Here is a 14,219-nt window from a genome sequence, read left to right on the forward strand (position 1 = left end):
AGGATTTTTAAAGGGCTTAAAAAAGAGGGAGCTAACTCTGATCAATACAAAGATCTATGACAATTCCAAAGGGTTCTAGAGAGAGAACTGATGGGCTCTGAGTACAGATTGAAGAGTATTTTTTCTTTAATTTTCTTGCTTTTTTCCCCAACAACAACTAACGTGGATATGTTTTGCAGGATTTCATATGTATAATAGATATTATATATCTTGACTCTGTAATTGGTGGAGAAAGGGTTAGAGGGAGGGGTGTGTATGAGAATTTGGAACTGAAAATGAAAATTTTTTTTAAAAAGAAAAAAAGGGGAGCTAGAAGAAAACTGACATTAAAAAGTAAGGCCTTTGTTTCCTGGACAGGTTTGAAATTCTTTAAAAAATTGGGAAATTCCCCAAAGAAGATGTGGTATGTGGGAACTATGCTACCCAACAATCCAGCCCACACTCGTGCTCTTCCTCCCCCTTCATGTCTCTCCGACCATGGACCCAGTTCACTCTCCATCTGCAGTGCCTATCTCACATATCAGTATTGTGTGACTGACACTACAGGTTGTGTAGTGGACAATAAACACTCTAAATCCACTTAGTAATTCTTATGTGCACAGTTAGGCCAAAATCTTGGGTCTTGTTTAGGAAGTTTTACATGTTCTGGCTTTGATGCAATCAATAAAGTGTCATTCATAAATAGAATCACCTTTAGAGACTTTACACTCTACAGGGAGGGAATCCTTCAAACTAGACTCTGAGCTGGACCCTCTCCATGACAGTGGTATTCACCTGTGTTTAATATTCCATCTCTCAGTTTTATGCCTCAACTGACATTAACAACTGAGAGAGTTTGACATTTTTCATGTTAACATTTTATATGATTTTGACATGCATAGGAGACATTTTGTTGAAAACCAGTCTTTAAGGTAGTGGTTTTACTCTACCAAATCACATATTTTTCTTATGGTCAATAAACAGTAAGTACAGCAGTATCTTGTATTCTCTACACCTTTCAGTTAGTACCCTTGAAATGTGTATGGTCTAGTCTCTTAAAAATTTTGCATAGAAAGTAGGCAGATGAGTCTAGTTATTGATATTCTCCTGGCTGGTTTTCTTTAGAAACCATAAAATCTTAAATATTCTCCCCTCCCTCCCACACCTTTGTACAGTCCCCTCAAAGCCCTCCAGTTGAGTTACCTCCAGCACGAACAACCTGTGTATATGAACTACGTTTCCTATTTGTTTTCTGCAATGTCATTTCCAATTCCTCCAGTGGCTGATCTAAGACTAAAATTTTATTTAATTCAACCAACATTTATTATAAGCCTACAAGTATGAAAGCACTAAGGATACAAAAGCCCCTACCCTGAAGGACCTTCTATTCTACTGAGGGAACCCAACATGTATACAACTAAATCAATATAAAGAAAATACTAAGAAATTCAGAGAGAAAAGAGAAAATAAAAAAGGAACAGAGAACAGTAATAACTAACTGGGGGTGGGGGGTTGGGAGAGAATTACATACTAGTACCAAAGCATGGAAAAAGATGTGATGCATGGGAACTATACAGACTAAAAAAAGGTGGGGTGAAGAAGAGTAATAAAGTAATACTGGAAAGGTAGATGGGAACCTGATTTTGGAGAGCTTCCAATATCAGGTTGAGGATTTTGTATTTTATTCTAGGGGCAAGAGGGATCTACTCAACTAGGTAGTGCAGTAGATGGAGCGCCAGGCCTAGAATCAGGAAGACCTGAATTCAAATCCAGCCTCAGATGTTCACTAGCTATGTAACCCTGGGCAAGTCATTCAACCCTGTTTGCCTCAGTTTCCTCATCTGTAAAATGAGCTTGAGAAGGAAATGGCAAACCACTCCAGTATGTTTGCCAAGAAAACCACCAATGGGGTCAACAAAGACTCAGACACGACTGAGCAACAACAATAAGAGTTTTTGAGTAAGGAAGTGATACTGTCAGATCTTTTGTTTTAGGAATACCTATCTGGCAACTGTGTGAAGGATGGATTGGAAAAGGGAGACTGAAAGCACAAGGAGCAATTAGGAAGCTATAGCAACAATATCCAGAAAAGAGGGCAAAAGACCCAGAACAAGCGTTAGGGCTGTATAACCAGGGAGATTTATGATGAATGAAAGTGGTATTTGTGAAGGTAAGACAACAAGATATGTTTACTGATTAGACTGAGAAAGAGGGTTGAGAAAAGAGGAAAAGAGACAAAGAGATTAAGAATCTGGGTAAACAGGAAGATTATGGTATATTAACATGAATGAGGAAGTTCAGGAGAGACAGATGGCTCCACCATACTAGACAGTAAAGTTACAAAAATATGGATCTTTTCCATTTCATTTGGTCAATAAGCACTTATTAAGCTAAGCACCTACTATGTGCCAGGTGCCGTGCTAAGTACTGGGGATACAAAGAAAGGCAAAAGACAGTTCCTGCTCTTTAGGAGCTCACATTCTAGTGGGAAGACAACATGAAAATAATTATGCGCTAACAAAATATACATAGGATAAACTGGAGGAAATATCAACAGAGGGGAGGCACTAGCACTAAGGCGGGATCAAGAATGGCTTCTTGAAGAAGGTGGGACTTTTAGCTAATTCTTGAAGGAAGCCAGAGGTAGAGATAGTTGAGGAGGGACAGTGAACCAGGAATAGGGGACAGCAAATGAAAATGCCCAAAGTTAAGAGATGGCATGTGTAGTGTAGCAAGGGGAGCAGCATCACTGGTCACTAGACTACGTAGAGGGGGATGAGGTGGAAGAAGACTGAAAATATAGGAAGGGGCCAGGTTAGGTTGAACTCCCCAAAATTTTATACCTAATCCTAGAAGTGATAGGGATCCACTAGAGTTTATGGAATGGTAGACTGGGAAATTTGTGACATGGCCAGACCTGTACTTAAAGAAGATAAATCTAACAGCTGAGAGAAGGACGGATTGTTGTAGGGAGAGACTTGAGGGAAGGAGACCAGTGAACAAGTTATTGCAATAGTTCAGGTGTGAGGTGATAAGGGCCTGCCCTAGAGTGACTGCAGTGCCAGAGGAGAGAAGAGGCACCTACTAGACGTGTTATGAATGTAATATTGACAGGCCTTGACAACCAGTTGGGGGTGGGATGAGAATGAGGAGTCGAAGATGACCCCTAAGGTTTCTAGCCTGGAGGACTGAGGGGATGGTGGTGACTTGACAGTGAGAGGGAAGTTATGAAGAAAAGGATTAGGGAAAAAGAGAGTAAATTCAGTTTTAAGACATTTATAGGACATCTATGTTTCATCTCTGCCACCATACTTGCACATTTTTTATTCTTAAATGATCTTGGGGTGTCTTTGCTCAGTTGGGATTTTTGCATTAAGCTTTTTTCTCCTTCCACTGCTTCTCATTGTTTTATGAGGCAATACTACTCATTATCTTTTGCTATCCTTCCCTTTGGGATCTTACAATTGAGTTTCTATACTCTGATACAACACTACCTTTTGCCAGACATCTCTCTACATGTCAAGGACACTGAGTGTTTCCTGCTTGAGGAAGTTTGAAGATCTTTCGGTCTTTTTACTGATATCTTTCCTCTATACATTTCCTAAGAAGAACCTGTAAGTTATTCTTTCATTTAGCTGCATCTTCCTTTTTTATTCTGATTTTGTTTCCTGTGAAAATGTCAACACTGGCCATTTTCAGTCTTTGTTTCAATGGCTGTTGCAGCCAAAGAATTCAATTCTAATGGTGATGACCTTCATCATACTTATATAGGGTGGTTCTCAAAACCGCCCTCCCCCCCCAAAAAAAACCATGGAGTGTTGCTAGGACTAAGGAAGTCTTTCCAAAATAGAAGAACCTCCCAGAGTTTACAGTTTAGTAACACAGCCTTCATGCCATGATGAGGCATTATAGTAGCACCTAAAATCTATTTTAAATATCCTCAAGTCTAGACAGCTGTTATTAGAGAAGCCAGGCCAAGCCTTCTTACCACTTCTGTCTTCCATCTTTAAGAGCCTCTTCCTCTTCCTCATCTTCACTGAATTTCAGTTTCTCTGAATAATCCACTTCATCATGAAGGCCTACAGCAAAAGGAGGTCCAGGGAAGAAATAACACGAGAAGAGAAATTCAACATCTTTCCAATGTGGTGAGGGAACTCAAGGCTAGCCTCCTAAACCAGCTGCTAAGACAAATCATACAAAATGCCACCAGTGCTACAGATAAAGTCACATTCTGAAATTTCCCACTACTCAGAAATACAACACCCACTCCACTCCACACACAGAAAAGAAAGCCCACCTACTTCAAGAACTATCATGAAAGGCAACTGCTCGGGTCTTATGACCAATAAGAAACCCCAGTTCTGTTCCAATAAAATGTAAAACCCTATAAGCTCCTCTATACCTTTCCCCTTCACTTCCAAACCAAGAGGAAAAAAATAGGCCAAAAGGTACAAAAAATTTAGTAACCCTGTCAAGAAGACAGGGACACAAGTGAATTACTAATATTCCTACCTTTCCAAGCAGTCATTTGAAAACCAGTCAAGCAATGGAAGTTCGTACCTGCCCAACCATCATCTGCATCAGTATCAAGTTCATCAAGCCCTTTGAGGTTTTCAGCATTGAGAATGGTGGGTCGTGGAGCCCGTTCCCCTAGCTGCCTTATGGGGCGTGTTGGGCGGGACATTCCCATTCTGTTTTCTTTCCTATTGGAAGGGGGAAGATGAATAATGATACTGTATATGCCAGTCACACAGACTGCAGGAAAATAAACAATTTTCTTGGCTTTCTTCCTTCTGTTTTAATTCTCTGTGATTAAAAAGTTCAAGGGTATATATGATGCTTAAAATTACTCCCTATAATCCTCCTTTCAACCTATTTTCATATAAGAGCAAGAAGGCCCTTTATTTCATAGTATGAGTATAAGGGCCATCATTCATTGCTCCTGGCATCCTGAGGAAACATGGAACATTGGAACAACTTACCCAAAGACTTAAAATTTAAAACTAGTGTCTCTTGTCCATTATAGAACTAACATACCAAAACCCAAGATAACCTACTTGGCTTACAACCTTTAAATTGTCTACATTCGTTATACTCTTAAATAAAAACTACACATCAAATACAGTAATCTTACCCATCTTGGTCATTCATCTGGTACTGTCTAAAAGGAACTCGAGGTTCTAGGCGTAGTTGAGGAAGAGGAAAAGACCCTCGTTCCACTGTACCCTGGGTCTCTGGTGACTGCTGTGAACACATCTGAAACACAATATTGGTAAATAGGTTTTCAAATAATTATACAAAATGGATGATTCTTGTCACATCTGACTTGCCAAGAAAAGAACTGCAGAGCACCCTTAACTTTCCTAATTAATCATCCCAAAACTGTACTAACCCCCACCCTTTCATTTCTTTCCTGCTGCAAGTTTATACTGAAAAACCAGTGCTGAAATAATTAAATACTAAGAAAATGTAAAAGATTGGAAACCTATAAAATTATACATCTGGGTAGAAGAGTTCGGATAATATGAAAAAGACTCAGCCATCTGAGCTAAGGTCTGCTGGACACAATCCAACTTCAAGAAAAATTTTATACACTTAGAACTTACAAAAGCAGGAAGCATGTCATGGTATGTAGGTGGGTGGTATACATTTCCCATGAACTGTGAAGCCCCTTTTCGGACAGGCTGAGCCGGGCGGAGAGAAGGCTCCTTAGAATCGCTGGTACATGTCGAGGAGGGGGCTCCATCTCCTGTACTCGAGTTCTTGCTGCCCGGCTCAGTCGGGGAGGCGGTCAGAGATGTGGCAGAGGTTATGTTCCGCCCACCGCCCTCCCTCCAGCTCGTCACATCTGGAAATTAAAAGGGGGCAAAAAAGGAGGAAGGAGGAAGGAGTGGCATGAGGTTATGAAGGTCAAAGGGACCCCCTCTTTCATAAAAAAAAAATGTATATAAATTGAGAAATCGAGCTGAATTGGGTCAAGCAGAAATCTATCACATGAGTATGAACTCCAAGAATAAATGGGCCTCTCTAAAAGGCATTTCAGCTGCCAAGAGAAAATGAGAAATATGGCCCAGTGTCAGGGTCCTGGTCCAAACATATAGATTAGCACAGGCCCACAGAATTAACCCTTTAATAAATTAAAGCATGTTATATAAAAACAAATTAGTCTCTGGTCAGTAGTAACTGAAATTTTTAAAAAGTGGTAACCTATAGCATTTTACTAGAATATTTTGGTAATGCACTGTCACCAAATAGCATCATTTAATTTTGCATTAAGAGCTACTGGGAAATACAGTTACAGGCCAAAAAACAATTTAATTGAGCTAAAAGACTCTTCTTAAATAACTCTTAGTCAAAGGCACCACATCATAAAAGTTTACTGAAATATATGTCCCAGAAATATAGGGTTTCCTATATCTTAACCAATCCCATAAAGATTATGGGATTTAGACCTAGAATGGACATTAAAGATCAACCAGTCTAACTCTCATATTTTCTAAGAATCTGAGACCTAAGGAAACATAAAACTTGTCCAAGGACATACAGGTGGCAACAAAGATAGGATTCAAACTCAGATCCTCTGATTCCAAATGTATAACTCTTTTCCATTATATCACACTAAACACTTGGTCTGAGATAAAAACTCTAAAGTCTATGTATCTCTGAGAACAGTCATAGAATCAATCTCAGGAAAAAAATCTAAGACTTAATCATCTAATCCAAACTTCTAATTCCTAGGAATCTACTTTAATGACAGCTAGAAACAGCTGGTGGTGCAATGGATAGGGCACCAGGCCTGGAGTCAGGAAGACCTGAGTTCAAATCTGTTATCAAACACTTACTAGATGTCAGACTTTGGGTAAATCACTTAACCTCCGTCTGCTTCAGTTTCCTCAACTGAAAAATGAGAATAGTAACAACACCTACCTCTCAGGATTGTTGTGAGGATCAAATGAGATCATATTTGTAAATGTGCTTAGCACAATTCCTGGCAAACAGGAGGGGTCATATAAATACTTATTCCCTTCCATTCCCCCTTCTCTATTTTACAACAGTAAACCAATCAATTAAAAAAACCCAAAAAACTAGCTACATCCCAGGCACTGTGGTAGGTGCTAGAAACAAAAATACAAAAATGAAATAAACTCTGCCCTTAAGGAGCTTACAACATGCACACCAGTCAATTATTCACCTGAATTTTAGTAATCAGTAAACTTGCGACATCACAAAGTAACCCATTCATTTTGAGACAGCGCTTAATTTTTAGAAAGTTAAAGCTACAATCTGCATCCCTATAACATCACCCTCATTGGTCCTTGTTCTGTCCTTTCCAGTTATAATCTAATTCCTTTTCCAAGTAACAGTTCTGCCATTTAAAGTTGGCTATCATGTTCCCAATAAGCACCTTTCATAACAATGGCTTGGGGGAGAATTCATAACCAAACAAGGAATAAAATTAAAACATTTTTTTTCTTTTGGGGGGGGGGGGGGTTAAGTGACTTGTCCAGGATCATACAGCTAGTAAGTGTCAAGTGTTTGGTCTGAGGCTGCATTTGAACTCTGGTCCTCCTGACTCCAGGGCCGGTGCTCTATCCATTGTGCCACCTAGCTGCCCCAAAACATTTTTTAAAAGGTTAATTTTGAATCTCTAAAATTAAAAAGCTTTTGTACTGACAAAAATCAATGTAACTAGAATTTTAAAAAACTATGGAATGAAGGGGCGGAAAATATGAAAATGAAATCAGATGAAAATCTGACATCCAAAACACATCAGGAACTAACAAATATAAAAGACCAAGAGCCATTCTCTAATAGGTTTGTAGTTAAAGAATATGAAAACATTTCAAAAGAAGAAATGTTTTATATATATATAAAGAACCATTTGCAAAAAATAAATAAATAAATAAATGGTCCAATCACTAGTAATAAGAGAAATACAAATTAAAACAACCCTGAAGTTTTGTTTCACACCCATCAAATTGGCAAAAATGATAAAAGACAGGAAGTCAATGTTGGTGCTGTAGGAAGAGTCATATTTAATGTGCTGTTATGGAAATTATGAACTTTTTCAACCATTCTGGAAAATAAATTGAAATTACATAAAAAGTTACAAAACTGCTCATACCCTATGATCCAAGGTACTTACTGCTGGGCATTATACTCTAAGAATATCAAAAACAAAGAGAAAGGTCCTACAGATACAAAAATAAGCATAAAAGATTCTTTGTGGTAGCGGAAAATTAGAACCAAAGGTGTTGCTAATCAATTTAGAAATGGCTGAACAAAGTGTGGTGTATGAAAATAATAGTTTATTGTACCTTAAGAAATGATGACTGCAAGGAATTAAGATAAGACCATTTTTTAATGAACTACGCAGAACGAAGAAAGCAGAATCAATGAAGCCTTATTCCAGGCACTGTATTAGACATTGGGGTTACAAACAGAAAAGTGAAACAGGCCCTTTCCATAATAAACTTCTAAAAGGAGACACCTTAGCCATACATAGGCAAGTGTAAAATATACAAGGCAGATGCTAGGTAATCTTGAAGGGGAAGGCACTATATGAGCTACAAGGACAAAGATAGGCCTCATGAAGAGAGTGATGCTCGTGCTAAGTCTCAAAGCCAAGGGTTCCAAAAGGTGGAAGTCAGGAGATAGAACAGTCTAGTAATAGATTAGGGCTAACCCATACAAAGGCATAGAGACGGGAATTAGAGTGTCCTGTTGAGAGATTAGTAAGAAGGCTCATATGGCTGGCACCCAGAGCGGGTAGAAGAAATAGGCAGGATTGGATCAGGTTGTGAAGAGCTTTAAATGACAGAGTTTATATTTAATCACAAATGTAACAGGAAAGCTGATCAATCACTAAGTATTTATTTATTTACTATTATTATTATTATATATATTTTTTTTGGTGAGGCAATTGGGGTTAAGTGACTTGCCCAAGGTCACACAGCTAATGTCACAGATCTGGTCTGAGACCAGATTTGAACTCAGGTCCTCCTGACTCCAGGATCAGAAGGTCAGATTACTCTATCCACTGTGCCACTAGCTGCCTCCACTAAGTATTTATTAAGCACTTACTATCTGCCAGGAACTACGCTAAGCATAAACTATGGAGTTACTGAATGAGGAGTTAACGTGGTCAGAAAATTTGAGGAAAATCACTTTGGCAGTCATGTGGAAGATGGATTAGAGTAGGAAGAGGGATGAGGCAAGGGACACCAATTAGGAAGCTATGGCAATAGTGCAGGCAAGAGGTGATGAGGGCCTACGCTCAGGTGGTGGCTATGTGAAAGGAAAGAAGGGGATCCACAGAAGAGCTGTTAAAGTAAAAGAAATGTCAAGACAATTGCAATTGCTTTGATATGTGAGTAAAGGAAAATGAGGAGTCAAGAATAACAATTTGGTTGCAAATCCTTAAGTGATAAGAAGGATGGTGGCAACCTTGACAATGATAAGAAATTTCAGAAGAGGCAGGGGTTTTAGGGAAAAGATGATGAGTTCTGTTTTGACCATGTTGACTTTGAAGTATACATGGTACCTTTAAAACGTCTAATAGGTTGTTATTAGTGACGTAGGGTTAGAGCTCAAGAGAGAATTAGGACAGGATCCAGTTGGAGAGAAGAACGAAAAGAACAGCATATTGTTGGTCACAATTAAAAAAAATTAACACTAAAAGAGAAAAGAATTCAGATTAGTATAATGACTAGTCTTTTTTTCAGGGGACTAGAAATAGATTTCCTTCCTATGGATAAAGGCAGGAGTCTACAATTGCAGTAATTAACTGTTTGTCTTTTTTAAGACTACTGTCTTAAACAGGGGGTGTGGGGAAGGTAATTAGGAAGTGACAGTGATCTGTAAGAAAAGTCAACAAAACAAAATTTAAAACCTTTATATTAATGATCATAAAACTACATTACATATTTTTGGCAGCCAGATCACATTATTGATTTCTATTGAGTCTTTTTAGCAGTCAGTCATTAACCACTGCTAAGCCAATACTATGTGAATCCCGCCGTGGTGTGTAGAAAACCCATAACAGTAATCCTAATAACCACAAAACCAACTTGTCATGGCATGCATTGCTTCCTATACAAGTTAGGCACAAATTTACCATAGGTATAGTTACCATCACTGATTCATGGTCCTGCTGACAGAGTTTACCAGAAAGATGTAGCTGAGATTACTGCAGATAGAGATAGCAGCAATTCATCCTCTATTCCATTAGTGAGAAAATCCAAGGAATTAGAGAAATTTGAGAGCTGGACAGGACCTCAGAGATCTTCTAATCCAAACACTTATTTTACAAATGAGAAAACAGACCTGGTACCTAAGTTTATAAAATTAGTTAAATGGCAGAGTTGAGACTTGAATCCAAGCCTCCACTTACCCAGTCCAGAAATTCCCCAGTTTAAAACAAACTTAACTATATAAACACCTGATTCAAAGTGAAAGCAGTTCTACCACACCTCAATTAGAAGGTGGAAAAGGAGTAGGGTTTGGGGGTTAATTGGTACACAAGAATAAAAGCAGCTTAACCACTTTAACTGGCAAATGAATAAACCACTTTCAAATCTCTGAATCAAATCCTAAAAAGCAGGTGCTTCTTTTAGGTCTTTTGACTAAAACAGGAATGGAATGATATGTCACACCTCCTTAAATGTGGCCTTTTGTCATATCTTTCCCAACCCCCTGGAGAGAACATAAAAAATCAAAACTGATAGAAGTCTACATATAACTGGAAGGGACATAGTGGCATGTACCATTACTAGGATCAGTGACCTAATCAACTAACCCTTTGCCTATCAAAACCATGACTGCAAAGAAACTAACAATTGTATGCCAAAAAGGGCATGTAATTCTAGATTTTCCATTAGCTTCCTTGAACTAATCTTCCTCCTCCATCACTAAGATGACAGAGGAGAAGTAACTAAGCAAGAACAGCCCAGGGATGACAGAATTCGGTAAAAGCCACAGTTTCTCTACTGGCATTGTGGGGCCCCTTGTGCTCTGGCCACTGGAGAGAACTTCAGACAGGAGAGAAAGACAGAATGAAGAAAAACCACTGCTCCTTCAACGGGTGGTCAGATACAGGGAATCCTAATGACTTACTCTGCGGGCGGAGGCTTGGTCCTGGCCCATACGACAGATCTAAGACGCCCTTTTCTTTGCCAACCTTGTCCTGCTCGCCAGCTGCTTTCAGCGTCGGAAATTCCTCGGGAGAGAAGGATAATAGTCGGCTTGAGCCCCTTGAACCTGTCAAATAAAACCAGGAAGACTCAGTGGTAAAAATGAGTTAAGAACTAGGAAAACTATATAACTATAAAATTTTAAATCTGAATCTGTGGCTCATTTAAACAGAATTGCTTTTAAACAGGCCAACCTGGATTGATTAGAGTACAATGGTAGTGAAGGACAAAACTCATGTGTTTCATCCTCAAAGTAGGCAAATAAACATCTTTCTGTCTATAGACCATATACCACCATACCCCTACCACTGCAAACCACCTTGTTGGGTTTTTTTTGGTTTGTTGTTTTTTTTTTCTATTTTTTTTTTTGGTGAGGGCAGTTGGGGTTAAGTGACTTGCCCAGAGTCACAAAGCTAGTGAGGGTTATGTGTCTGAGGCCGGATTTGAACTCGAGTCCTCCTGACTCCAGGGTCGGTGCTCTATCCACTGTACCACCTAGCTGCCCCTGCAAACCACCTTGTAAATGAAAACAGTTGGTTATAAGGGGGACAGGTGATAGGATGTGGCTGACGGGGCTCATGGATAAGCACAACTCCACCACTCCTGGAAAAAAATAAAAGGTAAATTTCATGCCTTCCTGATGATGAGCCAGTGGCGCCATCTTTGAAAAAGGACAACACGTGACTACCCTGAAGCTACATACATGGTCTTCAGGAAATTCAGCTGAAGTGTATCTAGCAGTATTTTCAGATGGCACCTCCATCACCAGGTGTTCCCAAACTGTCCCTACCCTCTTATATTTAGCCCATCTTTGCTCTGCTCATTTTTGTTTACATCTCTTCAAGTCCTCTAACCTCAAACATTTAGCCCTTGGGGACAAGTGAAGCATTCAAGAACCCACAGTAGGATTTAGTGGAATTTTCAGACCTCCTGCATGCCATAAATTTGGTAAAGCCTATAACAACGGTAATAATAAGAAGCACGCATCAAATGCCTGACTGTGGCATGCACTGTTCCCTGCACAGTTCAAGCACACATTTCCCCTAGGTATAATTAACACTACTGATTCATGGTCCTGCTTAACTAAGGCAGACTTTGCTAAAAGGATGCAGCTGGAATTATTGCAGATGCAGAAGGTAGCAACTCGTTCTCCACCACAGTTAGTAAGGAAGTCTCAAAGTCAAATAAACTTGCCATTGTAATAACTGTACACATTATTCACAAACTATTAACCAGAGTTCATTTATAAGTGTTACAAAGGAGCTACTGCTGTGAAGGATGTGTCTAGCTTGCAATTGTTTCATGGTATAAAAAGGTCATTGGCAAGAATAAAATATGAAGAGGTCTATTTTTTAAAAGGAGAGATTACTGGATCTAAAAAGTCAATGTTTAAATATGGCTTTTTTTGCATTTCTCTTTGCACAGACTTCCATGGTAGCATAATTATAAGCATCAAGTATATACCTGATTTCTAGAGTATCTTAGGAAGAAAGGTACTATATAAATCCAAGTTAACATTATCCATAAAGAATCTTTAAACTGGAAAGGTCCTTAGATTCTCTAATCTAATTCTTGCATTTTACAGACTGGGTAATTGAGATGTAGATGCCAAAGGACAAATAATCACAGATTTAGGGTCCAGCAGGAGGAACGGATTCTAGAGGTCGTCTAGATTAGGCCACTCATTTTACAAATGAGGAGACTGAAGTCCAGAAAGTTAACATGAATAATGATCAACGGGATTTAAACCCCTGCCCTCAGACTCCAAGTCCAGTGCTCTTTCCATTGCTTCTCTTAGTCTACAATCTATAGAATCCACATAAAAAGAAGATAAATATTGCTAAGTTATAAATACCATAACTTATCACTTTACAGGCCACTCACTATCCACCTGAACTAACAGTAACACTGCCAATGACACATATTAGCCAAATACCCACATACACACATTCATACCAGATGCTAACTCATTCTCAACTCCCCCCAACATACACATTAATCTGCTACTAATAACCCCCTTGCAGAAATGGTTGGCAAAATAATAGATCAAATGTAATTATATCACTAGACTACAATCATCTTCACCAAAGCAATATCTAAAAGGTAAAAGATACTACCTCTCAGTGGAGGAACTGGGGCAAAATTGAAATCAAGCATTTCTCATCAGTTACCTCAAAAGAAAATGACCAAACCTAAGACATGCTCTACCTGTTTTGTACTTTAGTGTCCAATACTGTCAGTTTGGAGTCTTTCATGATCACCACCTCAGACAATTAGCAAACTGCAGAGCCAGGATATAAACCCAGGTCCTCTTGACTTCAAATCCAGTGCTTTTCCCACTGAACCACACTGCCTCTCCTTATTAACACAATTCCTACTAAAATTTCTTTCAACTTTTATCAATAATGCACAAAGCTGGTTAATCGCAAAGCCACTAACTTTAAAAAATTCAGTAACTAATCTCAAGAGAGGATTCCCTAGCCCTATATAAATTGAGAAAAGAAGGTACTACAGGCAAATTCAAGGTCTTCCATAATCTGTTACTAGCCCACCATTCCAGTCTTCTCTGATTTTATCTATTCCACACACTTTAGCCAAACTGACTGGCCTGCTCATTGTCTCTTTAATACGCCATAAGCTTATCTTGTCTCCATACCTTTGCTCATGCTAGTCTGTGTATGCCTTGAACTCCAACGTATCCTTTGAAGTTCAACTCAAAAGTGACCTCCTCTACGACATCTTACTAAAGCATCCCTTTCCCATACTCTCCTCCTGTTTCTCTGTGGCCTCTGCTTGGGATCTGACCTCATATGGAACTTTGCTTTGAAACTCTCTAATGCACTTAACATGAATGTTTTTCATTATGGTCATATGTGTTTGTGGCTTATCCTCCATTAAAATGCAATCCCCTGAGGAGAGAAGACAGTTTACACCTTAATGGAACTTTCATTCTAATAGGGGCATAAGGTATTAGCTAAACTTTGTATTTCCCCCAACAACTAAGTAGGAGTACTGTGCATATATGTCAGGAACTTAATAAATGTTGGG

The 14,219-nt window shown here is 39.0% G+C and overlaps 1 protein-coding gene across 6 annotated transcripts in view; it reads right to left on the reverse strand.

The window, feature by feature from the left end:
* PRRC2B (proline rich coiled-coil 2B) overlaps positions 1–14,219 on the reverse strand; it is a 102,035-nt gene that overhangs the window by 30,365 nt on the left and 57,451 nt on the right. For all 6 annotated transcript variants that reach the window (XM_027869295.1, XM_027869293.1, XM_027869298.1 and 3 more), the window contains exons 6-10: positions 11,095–11,238; positions 5,586–5,827; positions 5,114–5,235; positions 4,540–4,682; positions 3,968–4,058 (exon numbers count right to left, since the gene is read on the reverse strand). In XM_027869295.1, the coding sequence (XP_027725096.1) occupies positions 3,968–4,058; positions 4,540–4,682; positions 5,114–5,235; positions 5,586–5,827; positions 11,095–11,238 (742 nt within the window). The remainder of the gene's footprint in view (positions 1–3,967; positions 4,059–4,539; positions 4,683–5,113; positions 5,236–5,585; positions 5,828–11,094; positions 11,239–14,219) is intronic.

This window comes from Vombatus ursinus, unplaced genomic scaffold, assembly GCF_900497805.2.
Source record: "Vombatus ursinus unplaced genomic scaffold, bare-nosed wombat genome assembly UNPS02014793.1, whole genome shotgun sequence".
Classification (NCBI taxonomy): domain Eukaryota; kingdom Metazoa; phylum Chordata; class Mammalia; order Diprotodontia; family Vombatidae; genus Vombatus; species Vombatus ursinus.